Source organism: Panthera onca, chromosome B2 (assembly GCF_046562875.1).
Source record: "Panthera onca isolate mPanOnc1 chromosome B2, mPanOnc1 haplotype 2, whole genome shotgun sequence".
Classification (NCBI taxonomy): Eukaryota; Metazoa; Chordata; class Mammalia; order Carnivora; family Felidae; genus Panthera; species Panthera onca.
In genome coordinates, this window is record NC_138343.1 from 135688098 (window position 1) to 135712513 (window position 24416).

The following is a 24416-nucleotide window of genomic DNA, read 5'->3' on the forward strand; positions in this document are numbered from 1 at the left end:
AAGAGTCCCTGCAAGGAGACAAAAGATCCACAATTAAGTTTTTAGAATTCATTTTTCTCTGTTTTGTGTCCAGGATGGATTGGATTAATGGCCGATTTCAAACCTTGAACCTCAGTGCTTAGCAACTCTCGTTGCTTAATGAAGAGGCGAAGGATGTCTTTGGCACGCTCAGTAGGACAGACTGAAGTGAGAAGACTCCCATTTCGGGAGCTCTTCCTTCTGAAACAGGGAGCCTGTTTATAATCTGTATAACCTGAGCTGGCTCCACCTCCCCAGGACCTGCATCCCATCCTCCATGCAGGCCCCCCAGGGGCACAGCAGGAGGCAGCTAGGGAAGATGGAAGGAGGGATCAGAGCCAAGGAAGAAAACCAACTAGCGGACAGCATATTTACCTTAATAGCAGTTTCTTCACTCTTTTCTTATTTGCAATTTAGAAGTCTTCCTAACCCATTGTTCCTCCAAGTTTCTGCAGAACCTGACCAATCAGAACTCCCACTGACCACTGCTGTCTTTCAGCTATCCTCCCTCGCAGCCTAGGCTTTCACTTCACGGCACTTAACACAATGGCAAGCCATAAATTATGTGTGTAATTACGTATTTCATGTCCCCCTCCCTCAGAAGACTGTGATGTTTGCTAAGCTGTCCTTAGCACCTACTCGGGACCTCACGATGAAAACGCTCAATAATTATTTGTGGAATAAGTGAATGAATGGATGGAGGACTGTTCTTACTAATACTTTGGTCCTCCCATTTGATTCACTCCAGATCTTGTCCAGTTTTCATCTGCTATTCCAGATTCCATCAGCTGATTGACTTCTACTGAGCCCCCTGCTCCAGCAGTGGGCTGGTTTAGGAAGCCCACAGATTCTTCCATCATGCCCCATTTCAGCCTATCCTTCTCCAGTAGCATTAACAAACCAAAAACCATGGATGTATGTGTGTCAGAACCCCAAGAGAAGAGTTGCCTTCCTTTTGACTCTGTGAGTGTTCTGAAACATACTCCCCAGTAACTGAATAGCTTCTATACCATGGCAGGATCATAAACTAAAAGCAAATCCCCATCCTTCTAGTGTTTCCCATAATCTTTGCAGGTTACCAAAGGTCTAGATCTCAGAGAACTTCCAACTTCCATCCAAAGTTTCAGGTTTGTTTGTTTGTTTGTTTGTTTGTTTCTTTCTTTCTTTCTTTCTGACAGAGCGTGAGCATGCATGAGTTGGGGAGGGAGGCAAAGGGGCAGAGAGAAAGAGAGCGAGCGAGAGAGAGAGCAAGAGAGGGAATTCCAAGCAGGCTCCACACTCAGCATGGAGCCCAATGTTGGCCTCTATCCATGACCCTGGGATCATGATGTGATCTGAAATCAAGAGTCTGACGCTGAACTGACTGAGCCACCCAGGCGCCCCTCAGGTTTATTTCTTATCCAATGTTAAAAAAATGAAAAAGAAAAGAAAGTAAGTAAATGACAGTAAAGAAGTATGGAAAGAGGGAAAAAAATCAGAGGATGTGAAAGCAGATCAGGCACGTGCTGTTGGTGCTGTGCGCTTGTAGGAGGTGGACCACAGTTTGACTTAGGTCTTCCAAGAGCATCAGCAGGAGTCCTACAATTTACTCGGACCTCAAGGTAAAGCAAACAAGTTGCCTGGTAACAGCACACCTATTCACCGTGGGAAAACCATGACAAATTTCAAAACCCATGAAACAATGCAAGCATGATGTGAGCCCTTGTTCAGTAAAAGCACTTGTATAGTAGAGTCAAAATGATGGGGTCCAAGTTAGACACCTCTCTGAGGTTCTGGCTTGTCAAGGATTATTTTCAAGTAGAGCATAGCATGAATGAATGCACATTCTTCAGCTGAGCCTCTGAATACCATTTGACAACATTAATTTAGTTAATATCAGAAACGTATTTCTGAACTTCTTATCTGGGTATTAAGACTACATTCCTCATCATCTGGATCCAGCCTCCTGCTGAGACTAGTGAAGGATGTCCTGTTACTTTAGGGTAGAGGGCTCCTCTATCTAACTCCAGCTTACCAAGCCCTCAAATGTCATATATGTAATGTATGTGATAATCGTAAGGCATTTCAACATTAGGCTTCAAAATGGAGTTGCCAAAGCTTCATCTGAAAATAAATGTAGGCGGATGCAGTCGCCTCCTGGCTGATCTCCCTTTCTCCTATCTCCCTTTGTACAGATCTAACCTTTTCAGTGCCACAAAGGAGACACAGTGACATGCAGACCTGATCAGGTCCCTCCCGCTGTGCAAAAGCTATTCACTTAGATAAGGTGAGGAATAAACAGACTCCTTAAGTCAGCCAAATCACTTTACCAGTGTCTAATATCTAGACAAAACTTCAGTCACATGGAAAAATTAGATTTGTCTAAACTAGCCATGTATCTTGAAGCATAACTGTTTCATGCCCCTGGTGCCTTCCACCTCCTTCCCAGGCTCCTTCTTCACATGACAAGAGTTGGAATTAGCTTTTCTGTGAAGCTTTCGTGTGACACCAAGGCAGAAATTTTTATTCCAATTACTACTCCTGCCCTCATTCTCATCTTGTTTTATCTAGTGTGTTTAATAGTTGTGCAATCAACTAAAAATTTTTATTATCAAAAAGAAACCTTACTGATCTATTTTGGTACATTTCTTTATAGTACTGTTCCTATACATATATACTGTGTTCTTAAAAAAAATTATTATTAAGGTAGTAGTTGACACATAATGTTAGAATAGTTTCAGGTGTACAGCATAGTTATTTGACAATTCTCAGTGCTCACCACAGTAAGTGGTGTCACCTTCTATCACATGCAATGTTGTTATAATATTATTGACTGTTTTCCTTAGGCTGTACCTTTCATCTCTGTGACTTATTTATTTTATAACTGTAACTTTGTACTTCTTAATTCCTTTTACCTATTTCATCCATCCCCCTTCCTAGCTCCCCTCTGGCAACCATCTGTTTGTTCTCTGCATTTAAAAGTCTGTTTGGTTTTTTGGTTGTTCAGGTGTTTGTTTTGTTTTTTAAATTCCACTTTGAAGTGAAATCATATGGTATTTGTCTGTCTCCGTCTGACTTATTTCACTTAGCATTATACCTTCTAGGTCCATCTGTGTTGTTGAAAATGGCAAAAATCTCACTATTTTTTATGGCTGAATAACATTCCATCTCTCTCTCTCTCTCTCTCTCTCTCTCTCTCTCACACACACACACACACACACACACACACACACACACACACACATACACACACACACACACACAAATCTTCTTTATCCATTCATCTATTGGTGAACATTTAGGCTGCTTCCATATCTTGCCTCTTGTAAATGATGCTGCAATAAACACAGGGATGTGTATACCTTTTCAAATTAGTTTTTTCATTTTCTTTGCAAATAATGAACCACCCTTACACCCTAAGAATAAATCCCACTTGATTGTAGTGAGTGATTTTTTAATGTATTGTTGGATTCAGTTTGGTAATTTATCTGGTTTTGGTATCTGGGTAATGCTGGCCTCACAGAATGAATGTGGAAGCTTTCTTTTCCTCTTCTGTTTTTTTTTTTTTGGAATATTTTGAGAAGGATAGGTATTAACTTTTCTTTAAATGTTTGGCAGAATATGCCTGTGAAGCCATCTGGTCCTGGACTTTGGTTTGTTGGGAGTTTTTTGATTGCTGATTCATTTTCATTGCTGGTAACTGATCTGTTCAAATTTTTCATTTCTTCTTGATTCAATTTTGGGAGGTTATATGTTTTTAAGAATTTATCCACTTCTTCTAGGCTGTCCAATTTGTTGGCATATAATTTTCATAATATTCTCTTGTAATAATTTGTATTTCTGTGGTGTTGGTTGTTATTTCTCCTCTTTCATTCCTGATTTTGTTTGAGTCCTCTCCCTCTCCCTCTCCCTCTCCCTCTCCCTCTCCCTCTCCCTCTCCCTCTCCCTCTCCCTCTCTCTGGTTCTCTCTCTCTCTTTTTTTGGATGAGTCTGGCTAAAGGTTTATCAATTTTGTTGATCTTTTCAAAGAATCAGCACCCAGTTTCATTGAATGTTTTGTTTGTTTTTTTTAGTTTCTATTTCGTTTATTTCTGCTTTGATCTGTTTCCTTCCGTCTAGTCATTTTGTTTGTTCTTTTTCTAGCTCTTTTAAGTGTAAGATTAGATTGTTCATTTGAGATTTTTCTTGTTGAAGAAGAGGAAGGAAAGCTTCCACATTCATTCTGTGAGGCCAGCATTACCTGGATACCAAAACCAGATAAATACACTAAAAAAAAAAAAAAAAAAAGTGAGAGAATGACCTATATAAACTTCCCTCCTGAAACAGCTTTTACTACAACCCAAAGATTTTCAACTGTTGTTCATCTTCATTTGTCTTGACATATTTTTTTGATTTCCTCTTTGATTTCTTGGTTGACCCACTGATTGTTTAGTATGTGATATTTTTTCTTGCATTTTTATTTTATTTTATTATTATTTTTAAAATATAATTTATTGCCAAACTGGCTAACATGCTGTGTGTAAAGTGTGCTGTTGGTTTTTGGGGCAGATTCCCGTGGTTCATTGCTTACATGCAACACCCAGTGATCATCCCAGCAAGTGCCCTCCTCAGTGTCAGTAGCATGATATTTAACCTCCATGTATTTGTGCTCTTTCCAGATTTTTTCTTTGGTTGATTTCTAGTTTCCTAGCATTGTGGTTAGAAAAGATGAATGGTGACCTTGATCTTCTTGAATTTGCTGAGACTTGTTTTGTGGCCTAATATGTGATCTATTCTGGAGAATGTTTCATGTGCTCTCGAAAAGAATGTGTATTTATTCTGCTGTTTTAGGGTAGAATGTTATGAATATATCTATTAGATCCATCTGGTCCAGTGTGTCATTCAAAGCCACCGTTTCTTTGTTGGTTTTCTGTTTGGATGATCTATTCATTGATGGGAGTGGGGTGTTAAAGTCTCCTACTATTATTATATTACTATCTATTAGTTCCTTTATGTTTGTTATTAGCTCCTTTATGTACTTGGGTGCTTCCATGTTGGGTGTATAAATTTTCACAATTGTTATATATTCTTGTTGCATTGTTCTCTTTATGATTATATAGTGTCCTTCTTTTGTCTCTTGTTACAGTCTTTGTTTTAAAGTCTGTTTTGTCTGATGTCATTATTGCTCTCCTGGCTTTCTTTTCACTTCCATTTGCATGGTAAATGTTTTTTTGTCATTTCACTTTCAGTCTCCATTGTCTTTAGGTCTGAACTGAATCTCTTATAGGCAGCATATAGATGGGTCTTGTTTTTCTTTAATCCATTCTGTCACCTTATATTCTTTGACTGGAATGTTTAGTCCATTTACATTCAAAGTAATTATTGATAAGTAGGTACTTATTGCCATTTTGTTACTTGTTTTATGGTGGTTTTGTAGTCCTTCTTTGTTCCTTTCTTCTCTTGCTCTCTTCTCTCATGGTTTTCTGGCTTTCTTGGATTCCTTTCTCTTTATTTTTTGCATATCTATTATTGGTTTTTGGTTTGTGGTTACCATTAGGTTTATATATAACATGCATATAGCAGTTAAGTTGATGGTCGCTTAAGTTTGAATTCATTCTTCACTCCTATCCCACCACATTTTAGATATAGGGTGTCATATTTCACATCTTATTTTTACAGCTTTTGTGTTTCCTACTTTTCTTACTCCTCCTTCTACTCAAAGAGTACCCTTTAACATTTCTTGTAGGGCTGGTTAGTGATCATGAACTCCTTTAACTTTTGTTTGTCTGGGAACTCTTTGTCTCTCCTATTCTGAATGATGGCCTTGCTGGATAGAGTATGCTTGGCTGCAAGTTTTTTTCTTTCAGCACTTTGAATATATCATGCCATTTCCTTCTGGCCTGCAAATTCTCTGCTGAAAAATCAGCTAATAGCCTTATGGTGTTTCCCTTGTATGTAACTGTTTTCTTTTCTCTTGCTGCTTTTAAAAATCTCTCTTATCACTACTTTTTGCCATTTTAATTACTATGTGTCTTGGTGAGGACTTCTTTTGGTTGATGTTGTTGGGGGTTCTTTGTGCCTCCTAGATCTGGATTTCCGTTTCCTTCCCCAGATTTGGGAAATTTTTAACTATTATTTCTTCAAATAAATTTTCTGCCCCCTTTTCTCGCTCTTCTCCTTGTGGGATCCCTGTAATGTGAACATTATTATGCTTAATGGTGTCACTGAGTTCCCTAAGACTATTTTCATGTTTTTAAGAATATATATATACACACACATGTATATATTTTTGAGAGAGTGAGAATGTGAGTGTGAGCAGGGAAGGGCAGAGGGCGAGTGGTGGTGGTGGTGGGGGGGAGCGGGGAGAATCCCAAGCTGGCTCCATGCTCAGTGTGGAGCTCGATGACGGGCTCAGTTCCACAACCATGGGATTATGACCTGAGCCGAAATTGAGTCAGACACTCAACTAACTAAGCCACCCAGGTGCCTCTGTTTTCATTTATTATTATTATTTTTTCTCTCTTCTGTTCAGCTTGTTTACTTTCCATTACTCTGTCTTCCAGGTCACTGAGAGTTCTACTTCCTCTAGTCTACTATTTATTCCATGCAGTGTACTTTTAATTTCTGTTATCAAGTTCTTCATCTCTGACTGGTTCTTTTTTATGTTATCAGTCGCTTTGTTGAGGGTCTCATTGAGATTCTTCACTCTTCTTTCAAGTCCAGTGCTAGTATCTTTATGACCATTACTTTAAATTCTTTATCAGGCATATATATTATCTCTGTTTTGTTTAGGTCTCTGTGATCTTATCCTGTTCTGTCATTTGGAACATATTCCTCTGCCTCCTCATTTTGTCTGACTCTCTGTGTCTGTTCCTATGTGTTAGGAAAGTCAGCTACATCTCCTGCTCTTAAAAGTGGTGGCCTTATGAAGAAGCAGTCCTGTAGTGCCCTGTGGTGCAGTTTCCTCTGTTTACCAGAACCTGGCACTAATAGGGGTGTCTCCTATGTGTGCTGTGTATGCCCTTCTGTTGTGGCTGAGCCCCTTTTGCTTTTAGACCAGTCATCTGTAATGGCTCTCTTTGCCTATTGTGGTGGGCAGTGTGTGGTTTTTGTGGTGTTAGTTGGCCAGTCTGAAGTCACATTGAGCTTAAGTTGTCATACCAGGCATTTATCAGAGGTGCAGTAGCACTGAACTTCAGGAGAGTGTGGAGGCAGGGTGCACAGTACTGGCAAGGTCTGCACCAGCTGCTAGGACCGAGGCAGACTGGGTTGGAGGAGGTGGGTTCGCAGAAGCCTGCAGTGGCTGGATGTGTGGTGTTAGCAAGGTTTACACTGGGCATCTGTGGGAGGGGACCTGCAGGCCCCAGGACTGAGGCAGGCCTGGATCTGCAGGAAAACTGTGGGCAGGGCACACCTTTAGCAAATTAGGTAGCTAGAGTGTTGGCCCAGGGATGGTTTCCGCAGGTCTTCCTGTGCTTATGGTGAGGCGTGGGGGAGGAAAATGGTAACACCACTTCCTTTGTTCCTAGAGAAGTATCCCAGTGATTCCTGCCCCACTAGCACATACTCTGAAATTAGTAAACAAATCTCCCTTCCGTATACCCCAGGCATTTTTAAAATTCCTGCCTCCATGCTATATCTCCGCAGGGGTTATTTGTTGTGCTGTCTCTTTAAGGGCAGGGACTCAGTTTCCTTTTGTGCTCCTGGCTCTCCTACAGCCTGCTGATTTTTGAAGTTCCAGGTTTTTAAAGTTCCAGGTTTTAAACCCCATCGATCGTAAGAAATTGTGAAATTTGGCCCCTCTGGTTTTCAAAGCCAAATGTTATGGGGATTCGTCTTCCCCATGTAGGCTCCCTCATGCGAGAGTCTGTTTCTCCCCCCTCTCTGCACCTATGGTATCCCTTCCTTCTGGGGACAGTCCTGCAGGTCTCTTTACTCCTGATTTCTGTGCTTCCTGTCCTCTTCCATGTGACCTCTTCCCTACAGTTAACTGTGGAGAATCTGTTCAGTTAGTCTTTGGATGATTTTCTGGGTTATTTACACTGATGTGACTGTATCTACTTGTATTCATGGGATGAGGTGAGTGTAGGGTCCTCCTGCTCTGCCATGCTCCCCAGAAATTGAATTAATGAGTAAGAGTGACATCCGAGAGGCAAAAGATTGGAAAATAATGTAAAAATAATCAGCTTTTCCACAACACTTGATTTTGTGTAGAAATGTCTTCGCTAAAACTTTTCCCACAACTGCTAAGATGCAGGTACTCAGATTTGTTTCCTGGATTCCACACCCCTCACACTATGCCCTGCAGGCACCAGTGAGACCCAGAGACCAAATCCACATATGCAAAGAAAGAAAAGCAGGAGGACCAGGAAAGTCCCTCAAATTAGGGAGAAGAACTGATGAGTGGTCAAAAATTGACTGGAGCATTGATTAGGCTGGAGGAATGCAATTCACAAAACTTAATTTATGCACTGTAAATTAGGGAAGAAACCACTTGGTGAAAAGAAGTTGGAGAGTAGGGGAAAGGGTCTTAGAAGGGATTGCTTACTGGGACAGCACTGGAAGCTTGAAGAGTGGGGAGAGAGAGACACAGAGAGAGAGAGAGAGACAGAGAGAGTCTACCGGAAGCATCCCATACTGGGAGAGCCTCAGTCAAACACTTGTGCGCTAGAGCATGGAATAATGCTGGGAAAAAAAGGAAAGATTGGTTATGGGAGAGGGAGATAGGAATGGATTAGGAGCTTTTGTGTGCCAGAGGTAGGCAGTGATTTTCTTGTCATTTTTTTGTCCGTGGGATAATAAGACAACTAAATATCATAGTAGCAAGACTGGCCCAAGACAGTGTCCCCAGGTCAGATAATTGGGCACATTGGGTACTAAATTATGAATAAGCTTATCTCTTCTCTATGCCATTGAGCTTTGAAACCACCCTTTTTTCTGAAAAGACTGTGAGCCACCCTGTGAGGCAATTTCGATCATTATCATAATAATATCGGTAGTAGCATCAAATAATATGTAGTCGGCTTTCTAAAATTAATATAAAATTGCTTCCTGGGTTAGCTGAGAGATACCTAATAACTTAGATTGTCCTCATGTGAGGACAAATGGGTGAATTTTTAATCTTGCCATTTTGAATAGGGGAAAATTAGTTTTTTGAAAGTGAAGATTATTTAATACTTATAGAAGAAGTTGAAGAATTTTCACAAAATTTTGCTCATTACACATAGGCTTAATTAAGAGAGCAAACCCCCTGAAGTGTCTGCTGTCACATGGGTTGAGTCGTCTGTGCTGCCTAGAGTGGCTTCTCTGTGCTCACGTTCCTCATAAAGACACTTGATAGTAGGGTTGGTGATTTTTGTCTGTCCTTGTCCTTGCTCCTTTTTTTTTTTCTTAATTTAAGGGGGAGACATTTATTCTGATTATGAAAGTAATATGTGGTCATCATCAAGGATTTGGATAATATGGAAATATAGAATAAGGAAAATAACAGTTCTATAACTAAAAGATAACTACAGTTAACATTTTCTTTCCAGTATTTTTCTTTTCTTTAAATTATATTTAATTGTGCAAATAGTGCATAAATACACCCGTCTTGAAAAAAACAAACCATTGCGTTCTCTTCACCCCCAGCCCTAATTCTTGTGTTACCTCCAGAGGTAAGTACTGTATTGTTATTGAGGTGATGGGTATGCTCTCAGACCACTTTCTTTTTTTTCCCTCTAAATATATTTATAGAAAATACATAGTATATTCCCCCCTTTATATGTTTTATGAAAAAGAATATCAAGCCATGGATCTACACTCTCTTATTTTTTATTCAACAGTATATCTTAGAGATAATATTATGTTCAAACATACATAGCTCATACTGTGTGTTGCACCATATGTAAATGCCTTGTTTTTTTTAATAAATTTTTTAAATCTTTATTTATTTTTAGAGAGAGAGAGAGAGAGAGAGAGAGACAGAGCATGAGTGGGGGAGGGGGAGGGAGACACAGAATCTGAAGCAGGCTCCAGGCTCTGAGCTGTCAACACAGAGCCCGACACGAGGCTTGAACTCATGGACCGTGAGATCATGACCTGGGCTGAAGTTGGACACTCAATTGACTGAGCCACCCAGGTGCCCCTGGAAATGCCTTGTTTTAGTAATTGCCCCGTCAATGGGAATTTATATGGTTTCAGCCCTCCTCCCTTCCCTTTTTTCTATTACAAATAATGGTATAATGAATATCCTTATGCATATTTTTATGTACATGTATGAGCATTTTTCCTGTGGAGAGAATAGAGCTGCTGGGCCTGATGGTATTTGCCTTTAATAGACGTAATACATTGATTTTAATACAGTGAAACTAGTGAGACTTATCAAAAGGGTTTAACCATTTCGTATTCCTGGCAGCTACATATGAAGTTAACCCTTTCCTCACATTTTGCTAACGCTTGACATTATCAAACCTTTTATTTTTTCCAAACCGATATACCAAAAATGGTGTGTCTTTGTTTTAAGTCTTATTTCCCTGATTGTTATGGATGTTGGAGCATCTTTTCGTGTATTTTTTGGCCATTTGTATTTCTCTTAATGAGAATTCTCGATTTATATACATACTCATTTTTATTGTCGTGATTTTCTTATTAATTTGTAGGTGTTCAAAATATTCTACGTTTTAATCCTTTGTTTGATATACATGAAACAATTTCTTTCAGCCTGATGTTTAGTGATCTATACCTCTAGGTTTTTGTACATGACAGGGATGAAACTGTATGTGTAACTTTATATTTTGTCTTTTTCACTAAAAATTATATTGCATTTTACCCTCCAGCAATATGATTTTTAATGACTGAATATAACTTTATTGTGTGAATATAACATTTTATTTTTCTTCTTTTCTTCATGTTAACACGCTTCTGTTCTAGAGCTCTAATTGTTTCTGTGATTTTGTTGTTGAGTATTTTTGGAACATTTTGCTAATGACTTTCTCTGAATATATTTGTATTTAATCTTTGGGTGTATTTCCATTTATTTAGATGAGATTGTAAGAAGGCAACTCACTGGGGCAAATAGTATTAATTTAAATTTCACTGATACACACTGCCAGTTTTTTTCCGGAAAGTTTGTGCCAGCTTATCTTTCTATGAGCAGTGTATAACATGTATTTCTCGTAGAACTCTTTCACTCCTTTTTTTTTTTTTTTAGAACTATCTCATAGTACACTTGATTAAGTATATTTAACATGTCAATATTAAAGATCAGAAATAATAGCTAACTGATAGTATAATTTGTATTTAATTGATGACCAGTGAAGTAGTATACTTCTCATTTATAAGTCATTTCTAGTTCTTCTGTTAATTGTTAGTTCTTTTATAGGTTTTTCTCTAGGGTATTTTTTGTAATTTTTGTTGTTGTTGTTTTTTTTTAGACTGAGAGTACATGAGCAGGGGAAGGGCAGAGGGAGAGGGAGGGAAAATCTTAAGTAGGCTCCTTGCCCAGCTCAGAGCCTGATGTGGGGCTTGAAACTGTGAGATCATGACTGAGCCATCCAGGCACCCCTAATGTATAGAAGTTTTAAGGTTTTGTTGTCATATGTGAGTTTTTTTCTTTGATATTCTTTCATTGCTCTGTGCTTTGAAAATCCTTCTCCAGATAGATACGTATAAATTTATATAATACTTTTTATGGTTGCATTTTTAATATTCAGTGCTTCAAGCCTATCTTTTATTTTTAAAAATTTTTTTAAATGTTTATTTTTGAGAGAGAGAGAGAGAGCCCAAGTGGGGGAGGGACAGAGAGAGACACACACGCATAGAATCTGAAGCAGGCTCCAGGCTCCGAGCTGTCAGCACAGAGCCTGATGCGGGGCTTGAACTCACGAACTGTGAGATCATGACCTGGGCCCAAGTCAGATGCTTAACTCCCACCTAGGTGCCTTCTTTCTTTCTTTCTTTCTTTCTTTCTTTCTTTCTTTCCTTTCCTTTCCTTTCCTTTCCTCTTTTCTTTTCTCTCTCTTTCTTTCTTTCTTTCTTTCTTTCTTTCTTTCTTCCTTTCCTTTCCTTTCCTTTCCTTTCCTTTCCTTTCCTTTCCTCTTTTCTCTTCTTTTCTCTCTCTTTCTTTCTTTCTTTCTTTCTTTCTTTCTTTCTTTCTTTCTTTCTTTCAGTAGGCTTCACACTGGATGCAGAGCCCAACATAGGGTTTGAACTCACGACCCTGAGGTCAAGAACTGAACTGAGATTAAGAGTTGGACACTTAAGGGGCGCCTGGGTGCCTCAGTCGGTTAAGCGTCCGACTTCGGCTCAGGTCATGATCTCGCGGTCCGTGAGTTCGAGCCCCGCGTTGGGCTCTGGGCTGATGGCTCAGAGTCTGGAGCCTGCTTCCGATTCTGTGTCTCCCTCTCTCTCTGCCCCTCCCCCATTCATGCTATGTCTCTCTCTGTCTCAAAAATAAATAAAACGTTTAAAAAAATTAAAAAAAAAAAAAGAGTTGGACACTTAACCTACTGAGCCACCCAGGCGCCCCTAGCTTCACTATTTATTAACCAATATTTCCACCCTCCCTGCCCCCCTCTATTTATAATGCCTCTTTTTTTCATACCCTAAATTCTTCTGAGCACAGAGACTAAAGACTGTTCCTGGCGTTTCTATGGATCTTTCTGTTGATTTCCTGCTGGATATCACATTGTTTTAATTAGATTTTTTTTTCAAAATGAGAATTTTTAAAAGGGCATTTTTTCCTAATGCCTCTAAGACCATTTAGTTAAAAAAAACGAAAAAAAAAAAAAAAACCAAACAAAAAAAGCAACCTGTCTAGGTAGGTACTTCTAGTTTAAAAGTGGTGGCATGCAGATAGCATTTCTCCCTTGTATTCCTGGAAATTAGCCACAAGTGACACAGAAAGTAAGAAACAAGTTCCACTTTTGGTACATCCAGGAGATGGCTGGAATCTTGTAACATGAAGTAGGCGGCAGGCCTTTCCAAAGCAGCAGGGGTTGAGGGGAGGGGCCGGGGGAGCACTGGGAGCATCGCTGCAGAGGGTAGGAAGAGCTGGGAAAACCTATTTTGCCAAGGTGAGTGGCTGATTCAGAGGAGTCAAGTGGAAATCTCTTGTTTGCAAGAGAGGATGGAGGTATGTGGACCGGCCGCTGGAGCTTCTCTGCACCTGCTCGGTTTCCAAAAAGTAGGAGCGGGAGGGCCAAATACAAATCACGCCAGGAGCCAGATTTGTAGGCAGCTGCAGAGCAGGGGGCGCATGGAGAGTCTGCATAGTGATAAGCCCTCTGGTTGCCTCTGTGCACGGGCTGGAATGAAAGATGGGTCTAACGCAGTTATACACAAATCCTGTGTCGTAGGGAAACTCCTTCTTGTCTAGAACGTGACACTACATTCCCATCCCTGTATGCACACAGACCTCTTCCACAGGCGGCCCAGCAAGCACGCACCTTCTAATGAGCAATCGAAAAGGAAACAACACAGGAGTTATTTAAAGATAGAGCAACATCCCTGGGTGCCTGGGCGGCTCAGTCGGTGAAGCCGCCACTCTCTTGGTTTGGCTCAGGTTGTGATCTCAAGGTTTGAGAGACAGAGCCCCACGTCAGTCTCCATGCTGAGGGTGGAGACTGCTTGGGATTCTCCCTCCCTCCCTCTCTGCCCCTTTTCTGCTCCCTCACACGTGCTCTCTCTCTCTCAAAATAAATAAGCAAACATTAAAAAATATGTTAAAAAACATATGACAAGATTCCTGCTCCCCAGATATGATAGATGAAGAATACCTACTAGAAGACTGTTGCTGTGATGGGAAGAGACGTGACGAAACATTCATCATGCATAGAACAATCGAGTAAAGCCAACACGTACCAGAAACATGTTCAGAAAGCAGAGATTCAGGACTTCAAGAAAGATGCAGCAAACAAGGAGAGGAGATCTGACTCTTGATGTCAGCTCAGGTCATGATCCCAGGGTCATGGATGGAGCCCCGCCATGGGCCATGTGTTGGGCTCCCTGCTCGCTGTGGAACCTGCTTGGGATTCTCTCTCTCCCTCTTCCTTTCCTCCTCCCCTAGCTTGTGTGCTCTCTCTCTCTCAAAAAAATAAAAATAAAAAATTAGAAGTTGTGAGGGAGGGACGAAAGGGTCAAGGAAGAGAAGATATGCTGTTATCATGAATTAGCTGATGTTAAAGGTATTATTTAAAGTTATAGTTATAAATTCAAAACTAGAACAAAGATACAAACCTTCCCGGTTATCAGACAAAACAAAGCAAAGCAAACAGATTTGTGGTGAAGGATTTTGAAAGAGTGATAAAAACAAGAAGCATAACGTAAAAGAATGCGGCAGAACTAAGACCAAACTTATCTGTCACGTTAACACATGTAAAGTAGAGTCATCCAGGCTGGGGAAAAAGAATGTTAGGATCGATCACAAAGCCAAAACTAACCTTATTACATATGAGACATCTCAAACGAAGTGATCCAGAAAGGTTGAAAATAAGAATGGGGAACAAAGGTGTATGTAGGCAAATGCAAACAAAAAGAAATCAGGGATCATGGTCTCATTATCAGAAAAGGCTGGATTCAGAGCAAGAAAGGAGTAAGTGAAATGAGTAATGGCATGTTACGATGCTGTATGGTACAATTTGCAATGAAGATCAAGTTCTGAATCTTGCACCAACTCAGTACCAGTGTTCCTGAGGCAAGAGAACAAGAGCTACAAGGTAATAGAGAATTACGGTAGTAATGGGAGGTTGGACTCAGCTCATGACAGAGTAGAGGATAGAAATGAGGCTAGGCTCAAAAACCTAAAAACAGAACTACCCTACGACCCAGCAGTTGCGTTGCTAGGCATTTATCCACGGGATACAGGTGTGCTGTTTTGAAGGGACACATGCACCCGCATGTTTATAGCAGCACTATCAGCAACAGCCAAAGTATGGGAAGAGCCCAAATGCCCATCGATGGATGAATGGATAAAGAGGATGTGGTATAGATAGACAATGGAGTATTACTCAGCAATCAAAAAGAATGAAGTCTTGCCATTTGCAAGTACGTGGATGGAACTGGAGGGTATTATGCTAAGTGAAATTAGAGAAAGACAAAAATCATATGACTTCACTCATATGAGGACTTTAAGAGACAAAACAGATGAACATAAGGGAAGGGAAATAAAAATATAAACACAGGGAGGGGGACAAAGCAGAAGAGACTCGTAAATATGGAGAACAAACTGAGGGTTACTGGAGGGGTTGTGGGAGGGGGGATGGGCTAAATGGGTCAGGGGCACTAAGGAATCTCCTGAAATCATTGTTGCACTATATGCTAACTAATTTGATGTAAATTTTAAAAAATAAAAAAATAAAAAAAGAAATGAGGCTGGGCTAGGAGTGCCCAATGAAAATAATGAGTAAGGTAGATCTATCTAATTGATAGATGTTGAGCTCCAAGCCCCAAAGATAGAAAAGGCACCCTCTTTTCGAGTACCCATAAGACTTTCATAAAATTGAGCATTCACAAAACCTCAATAAATTCCCTGAAGTAGAAATAACATAGACAAGGATGATGGGGGGAAAATAGTTAACGGCTCATGTACCAAAGCACTTTCCAGTCCGAATAGACCCAATCCAGAGTGGACGCTGGTCCACCACACTGGGGTACGCCAGTGAGCATCAGCCCAGAATGCAATCGATGTGCTCTGAGCGCAGTGTAATAAAGTAGAAAACCATCACAAACCCAGAAAATAAAGAGCCATGACAACAACCAAGCTCTTGACTCAGATGAAAGAAGTATTCCAAACCAAACAGGAGGTATCTAGGAGACGGCTATGAACACTGCATAAGGATCTATATAGGGTGACTTCAGAGCTAAGAGGGAAGAGCTTAGTCATAAAGAAATACATTCACGTATTCTTCTTTCAGCTTTTGCATGGTCTCTCCATGTCCCTGTCGTCCTCTCATGCCACTGCCATTCATTTCCTCTCAGTCAAGCTCTCCCAGAGCGTCTTGAAGGAATGGCTTTCTGTGGCACGCTTCAGAGCCTTCTTAGCACAGAGGTGTTTCTAGGGCTCAGGTGGGTTCTCCAGGGTTTTCTCTCCAGGGGGAGAGAGAGAGAGAGAGAGAATATATACATGAAGATTTATGATAAGGGATTGGTTCGTGCATAATGGAGGCTGAGATATCTCAAGATCTGCAGTCAGCATGCCGGAGATCCAGGAGAGCCGGAGTAAGCCCCTATCTGAGTCTCAGTCCAAAGTCAGGGGAAGACCGATGTCCCAGCTTGAAGACAGTCTGACAGAGAATCCTTACTCAGCCTCTTTGTTCTATTCAGGCCTTCAGAGGATTGGATGAGACCCACCCGCGCTGGGGAGGGCAATCCGCTTTAGTCTTCTACCGATTCAAATGCTAACCTCACCAGGAACACTCTCACAGACATAACCAGAATATATTGAACCAAGTATCTGGAAGCCCTGTGGCCCAGTCAAGCTGACATATAAAATTAATCATCACAGCTACTAAGACATAAAAGAATTCCCGAACAAATGGGAAAAAAAAAGGACTTCTGTTGGAAGACTCCGTATTTAAAAGTTGTCAGTACTCCTTATTTGTAAAATTAACTCGATCCCAATAAAAATGCCAACAGGATTTTTGGGAATTTGATAAGCTGATTTTAAATTTCACACGGCAGAAGGCATAAGTTAGAGTAGCCAGGAATATTCTGAAAAAGAGTAGTGCCGATGTGGCACTAACATATGTGAATGAGCTCAGAGCTGCTTGTCAAGGCACTGTTCTTAAGTTGCTCTCGTCCTGCAACCTCACTGCCTTTGCTCAGATCGTGGACCACACAGAGCACGATCCTGCCACAGGACCTTTGCTGAGACTTCTAGCTATTTGAATGATGTGTGTTGCACCTGCTTCTGTACCTCCTGCTATTTCTTTCTTTCTTTAATGTATTGAGAGCACACATTGTGTGAGGGAGAAGGACAGAGGGAGAAGGAGAGAGAGAATCTTAAGCAGGCTCCGTGCCCAGTGTGGAGCCCTGGGCGCTCAGGGCTCGATCTCATGACCCTGAGATCATGACCTGAGCTGATATCAAGAATTGGCGCTTAACCAACTGAGTCACCCAGGTGCCCCCTCTTGCCTATTTAATGCCTACTCAATCATCACTTCTTTAGGGAAATCTTTCCTTCCTTCTCTGATCATATGTCAGTTTCCTTTGTTTTCCGCTTTCTTTCCTTGCTTTTATTTCAGTTTGTAATTATATAATCATCATTAAGGATGTCTGGTAAATGCTCTTTTTTCTTAGTAGGCTGTAAGCTCAGTGCCTGACCTTGAGTAAGTTTTCAGTAAATATGTGTTGGTGAATAATCTCCAGTCTGCTTGATTTAAAGGGTGATTTAAACCCAACAATTGTCCTCTAAACTCAATAATCAGGAGTCTGCCTGATGTGGGTCCCGTTCCAGTATCAGAGGTAATGAGATCTTAATGGGTTGTTTCTTTCACCCGTGCACATTTGGAGATGTAAATGCTTTTTGATGGTGTTCTGCGTTAGAGGGTAACCTCCTAAAATGAAGGGCCATGCCTAAAATGGTCTTGCGTGCCTTTTAATATTATGTCCAGTGGGCACTATGTGTTCATAAGAAGGAGGTATGACGTTATGGAATGATTACATCACTTACTGAAAAAGGATGTTAGTCACTGAAAGAAAGAATCATAGCTATCGAAGAACTTATTTTCCTAATGAATTTTATGAAACCGTGTGCTGTACATATCTTGGTTGAAACCACTCATAAGTGACCAAAGGTCCTTATGTGGCCTATTTTAGAAAATACTGCTGTGGTGGTTATTGCTGTGGGTAAGTTACTTCTGAATATTAAGTGAGGCTGAACAGGATGTGGTTCTCTTATTAGATCCAGTTAAACATTTTATGCTTTCTCCCCAGAAGTACATACCTACCATCTTCTTGGATATGTTGTGATTGGCAAACACTGGCTGTTGCTAAGTGCACTGGAGGTTTTGTTTGGCATTTTGTGGATCGAAACACACGAGTCATGACAACGCTTGTTACACAGTGAAGGGCTTTGAGATGACTTTTGCATTCATGAATATTTCCAAACAGTAGTCTTTGGCAGTTCAGCAGCTGGGCAGCCATAAGCCAGTTTTACTAGTGTGTCCTCTGAGGCCTCTTAGATAATTCCAGGAAACCCTCCTTTATGTGACCCCTTTCGTATTTCTTCAAAAATGAATGGCTCTCCTGTATGTCTTTCACAAAGACCACAGGCCCTGGAAACTTCACAGAGGTCGGCAGAGGTATCCATCCAAGCTCAGGAATAATTCTGAGTAAGACAGAAACAGAAGGAGAGGTTACAGACTATGACCCACAGGCCAAACCCATCAAATCTGCTCTGCAGATGTGTTTATTTGGATCACACGGTGTTTCTTTTTTAAACATTTAAATTAGTTGCCAAGTTGCAAAAACTGGGAATTTTTACTTCAAAAAGTCTGAATATATGACTTGCTTGAAAAATTGGAAAAAATTTGGCCACTTTGGGATCCACATTTCTGCACTGGCAGCCATCAGCGGAGCTGAGTCTCCACAGAGACTCCCCAGGCACTGCCGTGCGATCACCGATGTTCTGCATTCATCTGAGTCACCATCGTGACCTTGAGATAGGCTGTGAGGTTGAGAATAAGTGGTATCGTGAATAATTACGAAGGGGACCGTCTTTTACTTTTAACTCACATGATCTCTTTGATAAACACATGGCACACTTTATTCAAAAGATGAGATGAATTGATGATTTTTGTTACCTGGAAACGTAAGGACAATGAAAACTCCCTCTTTGCTGTGGACCTTGTCACATCGCGTCTCTTCTGACAGTTCTTTGTGGACTCTATCAGTTCTGGAAAGAGGTCAAATAGCATTTGACTTGGGTGGAAGGAAGCCTTCTAAAGTGGCAAAGGCCAGTTCTTAAATGCCATCCTGGGGGAGCACATCATTCGTTCCTGGACTGCCTCCCGCCTCCTTCGGAATTTTGAGAATGAAATGATCTGGATGAGACACTTCCCTGGGCAGCATTTTCGAGATGTTTGGACCACAAAGAATGCTCTGTGTTTAATCTTGTTTTTTTATAGCTGCACAGAAAAGACTGTTTAAAACTCTTCTTTATATTTTGTCTTTTGGGGGAACCCTGTCAGGAAATTTACGACCGTCTCTTGGAAGTCCCGGTCACTAGGGAGCAGTTACACCACTATCGGAATGTGGCCGAAAGTGCTCGAAGTGACCTTGCTGCAACTTTGGTCAAATTTGAATGTGCTCAGTCTGAGGTAAGATTATGCATCTTCATGACTCAGAAGTGGGCCATTTTAGTTTCTTATTGAGTGAAGCAGAGTGTAGAGGTGATTAGAAATAGGCTAGGATGGGCTGCTTGGGTGGCTCAGTCAAGAGCGTCTGACTCTTGACTTTGGCTCAGGTCATGATCTCATGGTTTGTGGGATCGAGTCCCATGTTAGGCTCTGTGCTGACAGCGTGGAGCCTGCTAAGGATTCTTTCTCTCCTTCCCTCTCCACCCCCATGCCCCTGCTTGTGTATGCGCTCTCTCGCTCTCTCTCTCTCTCTCTCTCTCTCAAAATAAATAAAGAAACTTTAAGAAACAGGAAGGGGGGGATACAGCTTTACAACTTTCGGCGAAGGTTATACTTATTCCGTTATGGTGCACCTACTCCCCTTGTAGAGAATTCCTGAAAGGTTATGCATTTGCCGTGGTGCAAAGCGAGGTGACATGGGCTGCATTCTGGATGTCAGAGGGGCTTCACAGCCTTGAGAGACTTGGGGACACCTGATGGCTCTGGTTGAAGCTGCCTTGGCTTCGGGGCATTTTTGGCATCTTACTGAATATGTTCCTTTAATGTGGACTGTTTGCAGTCTGGAGCTCTTAGGATGGAATTCTGGATTCCTGGGATAGTGGTAGTTCTGACTGGCTGGGGAGATTCTAGGATGATGATTGGGATCCATCTACCCTCCTGGCTGAATCTGGTCGATTTTGGAGTTTCTTGAGAGAGTCTCTCTAGGTCCATTCTGTTCACAGCCTGGTGGCCCTGAGGGAGTCTTAGGCTTGCCTGGGAGATAACTAGTGTTTTCACTAGGCTGCTGGGACCCCACCGAGAGATGATTTGATACCTTGTATGTGTGTGAAAAATTGTATGCATGTATACTCCCGGTTCCAAATCAGTACATGCATTCATAAAGTTTTCTTATGGGGGGGCCTGACATCCTATTCAGTATTTTGATGGCACAGAATTCATAAGTTAAAATGTTTCTTTTGTATACATCTTGTAAGGATTTTTCTTTTCTTCCATATTTTTCTTGGAAATGTTATTATTATTATTATTATTTTATTGCCCACAATAAGGATCTAGAAGGCAAGTGGAAGAAATACAGTGATATGTCAAATAGTCTGTATCTACTTAGGAACCACTTGTGGCCATGAAATTACAAGTATTTTAAGTTTCTTGTTTCATTGTCTGTCAGCAGCAATAGCAGCAACACAGATTTAGAAAATGAATTACCATTGCAAAATATTTTATTGCTTTTGCAAAAAAACACCACAAATGTCTCTTGAGTGGCACTGAATCACCCCCAAGACATTGCCCCAATGGTTTTGAAAGAGACATAGCATGAAGTCCATTCTTTAGGCATAATTTCTCATCTAGTGATACAGATGCAAATAGGAAAAAAAGAAAATAAAAGTTGGATTAGGTCATGTACAAATGTGTGAGATTTGAAATTATGGTTTTGGGTTTCTTTATTTTTTTAAATTAAAAAAATTTGTTTAATGTTTACTTATATTTGAGAGAGAGAGGTAGAGCACAAGCAGGGGAGGGGCAGAGGGAGAGGGACACACAGAATTTGAAGCAGGCTCCAGGCTCCTAGCTGTCCGCACAGAGCCCGACATGGGGGGCTCGAACTCAGGAACCGTGAGATCATGACCTGAGCCAAAGTCAGATGCTTAACTGAGCCACCCTGGCGCCCCATGGTTTTGGGTTTCTTAGAGGTACTTCGAACTTACGCCACTGAAATCCTTTTCCTCCTTTTATGGGTTTTCTATGTTAGCTTCGAGACCTCCGATCCAAGATGCTTTCGAAAGAAGCCTCCTGTCAAGCGTTGAAAGCTGAAGTGGAGAATTACAAAGAAAATCATGCTAGAAAATCATCTCTCCTCACCTCTCTGAGACACAGAGTTCAGGAGCTGGAAGAAGAATCAGCAGCACTTGCCACTTCTAAAATTAGAACCGAAATCACAGCTCACACCGCAATCAAGGAGAACCAGGAGTTGAAGAAGAAAGTTGCGGAACTAGACGAGAACTTACAGTAAGGGTATTTCGATGTATTTGTTAGTTGAGTTAGCGTTAAAATACTAGCTTCTGATAGCAGGACACACGCTTGAAGGTCCTGGTGTTTTGCCTTCTTTGGCCCTGAAACTCAATTTGAAGAAGAAAAACGTTACTGACCTCAAATGTCTTTGGAGTCTTGAAAATTTTTCTCAAGCTCATTTCTCAATGTTACCAGGAACCTTGACAAACAAGGCCTTGTCCTAAGCATGTTTATGTCCAATTGATTAGGGCTGCAAATGCCTGTATACATAATTTGGAAGATTTTCTGTAAGTAGAGGTTTAACCAGAGGTGGTGGAATACACAGAGAGGGAGGTGTTTATTCGGAAGCTGGCTGTAAAAATACCCCAGAAGCCCAGACCACTCCAGACCACCCCGAACACTCCTCATTAGATTTTATTGCCAGTTTATGCAGAGAACTCATGAAATCTGGGTTTTCCACACTTAGTTCTGGCAAAAGGTAATTATTGAGACAAAACTGGGAACTAGTTGTTCCTAAAATATACTCTTAAAATTCTATGTGTCATAACTTAAATAACTTTAATAATAGGATACTTGATATTTATTTTACTTATTCCATCTTTGAAAAAGAACCCCAACACTGGGGCACCTGGGTGGCTTAGTCGGTTGAGCGTCCGACTTCGGCTCAGGTCATGATCTCACAGTCCGTGGGTTCAAGCCCCGTGTCGGGCTCTGTGCTGACAGCTGAGAGCCTGGAGCCTGCCTCAGATTCTGTGTCTCACTCTCTCTCTCTGTCCCTCCCCTGCTTGCACTCTGTCTCTGTCTCTCAAAAATAAACATTAAAAAAAAAAACAAAACCCAACACTTCCAACTCTTGTCCTCTTTTTGTCCTTCTGCTTACAGGAAAACTCCTTCCAATGTGTGTATAGACTCACCGTCTCCAGTTCTCCTCCTCTCCTCTCTTGGGTCTGCTCCGCTGACACCTCTCACTAAGGTGACCAGTGACTGTATGTTACAGATTAAATGATCAGTCTGTATCTTACTTGACCCACCAGTACATCGGTCACAGTTGGTCTTTCTCCTTGAACCACTTTCTTCTTCTGACTGCCAGGATACTACACATGGCTGCTTTGTACCTGTCCTCTCTAGCTGCCCTGCTGTAGTCCCTTTTATTTTTCCCATCTCATCTCATCGACTTCCAAAGACTGGAGTGCCCCGGGACTCAGTCCTCGAATCTCTTCTGGTTTCTATCTAAATTCGCTCTCTTGGTGATCTTGTGTCATGACGTTAAGATGATCTAAATGCTAGTGACTCCCACATGTCTCTGTCTAGCCTAGATCTCTTCTCAGAGTCAAGACCCACATATTTTACTACCTACTGAGCATCCCCATGTGGATGTCCAACAGGCATCTCAAACCTAACATGGCTGAAACGAAACTCTTGCTATTTCCACAGAATCCTCCTGCTCTTTTCCTTGTCTCCTTTAGTGATAATTCCATTCTTCTAGTCCGTCAGGCCAACAGTCTTGGTAATCATCCTCAGTCCTCTTGCTTTTTCACACTCCATGTCTGATCCTTCAACAGGTCCCATCATCCCTGCCTTCAAAATAAATCTAAATTTTGAGTGCTTCCCATTGCTGCCCTAATTGCCAGTCACCTGATTCAAGCGACTACCATCTCTCTCCTGGATTTTGTGATTTTCCTGCTTCCACCTGTGCCCTTCGTAGCCAGAGTGATCCTATAAAAACATTCAAATTAGATCTTTTCGGTCCTATGCTCAGAATCCTCAATGACTTCTCACTCAGGGTAAAGACAAAGGATATTCTATGACCTAGAAGGCTCATCCTGACCTGGTTTTGCTTCCATTCTCTCTCTTATTCTTTCCATCTTCGCTGTCCTTTGAACATAACAGGTGTGATCCTACCTCAGGACTTTTGCACTTGCTAATCCCTTTGCCTGGAAAGCTCTTCCCCCAAGTATTGCATGGCTACCCCTCTGCTCCTTTTAGATCTTCACTCAGAAGTCACCTTTTTATGAGGTCTTCCATGAGTGACCACATCTAAAATTTTACCCTGCTCCCCCCCAAATATTTCTCACCCCCGTTCCTGCTTAATTTCTTCTCTCCAGCTTTTTAAATAACATAGTATATATTTTACATACATTAATTTTGGTGATTGTCCATCTTCCCAACTAGAACATAAGCTCCATGAGGGCAAGGATGTTCATCTGTTTTATTTACTACTATGTCTTGAGTATCTTTAATAGGGCTTGGTCCATAGTAAGTACCCAATCAATATTTACTAAATAAATGAGTAATAAAATGATATGTAATAAAAATATTTTTTTAATATAGAAGATTGCCAAAAATATTAAAATTACTCAAGACCTTATGATTCTCCAAGAGTTTATACTTAACATTTTGGTGGACAGGTTTTCATATAGTTGTACATAAATTATATCATGTAATGAACTATTTTTTACTGAATAATATATTGTAGATATTTTAAAAAGGCATTCATTGTATCATTTTTAATAGCCCATGATACCCATTGCCCATACTTAACCAGTTCTCTTTGCTATTTCCTGTAGGCACGTAGGTTAGTTCTACTCAAAAAATTATTATAAACCAAGATGCAATGAATATTCATGTGCATTCATATTTTCACATTTATGTGATTATGTCCTTAGGGTAGATTCCTGGAACTTTGTTGGGTCAAAGTGAAATGCGAATAGAAGTGGAAATAGTTCAGCAACCCTTAGGATTGAGAAACAAGATTGAAATCTTGGAGAGAATGTGTGGAATCATACATGTAAATCCATCAGAATCATAGCATTAAGTGTGCCTTTCATGAGTCAGAGAGATGACTAAATATTACCTTTTAAATGCTGAAAATAAGAACCTAGAGATATACTGATGTTGGTCTTTTATTGTTATACATTTTTCTAAATAGAAATTTGATATGATTTTGAGTATATGCAATTACATGCTTTGTTAATCTTTGAATAGAGTGAAAGAATTTGCAGTAAACACTCAACATGGTAAAAAGGGAAAGCAATAATCATGTTTATTATCTAGGGTACTGAAAAAATGATACCAAATTACTGAAATGATTCTAAT

At 40.7% G+C, this 24416-nt stretch overlaps 1 protein-coding gene across 5 annotated transcripts in view; it reads left to right on the forward strand.

Moving 5' to 3' along the window:
* CCDC170 (coiled-coil domain containing 170) overlaps window positions 1-24416 on the forward strand; it is a 104645-nt gene that overhangs the window by 23683 nt on the left and 56546 nt on the right. For 3 of the 5 annotated variants that reach the window (XM_060616912.3, XM_060616913.3, XM_060616911.3), the window contains exons 2-3: window positions 19146-19274; window positions 21061-21317. In XM_060616912.3, coding sequence (XP_060472895.3) covers window positions 19146-19274; window positions 21061-21317 — 386 coding nt within the window. The remainder of the gene's footprint in view (window positions 1-19145; window positions 19275-21060; window positions 21318-24416) is intronic. The other 2 variants (XM_060616916.3, XM_081795782.1) reach the window with 1 other exon arrangement.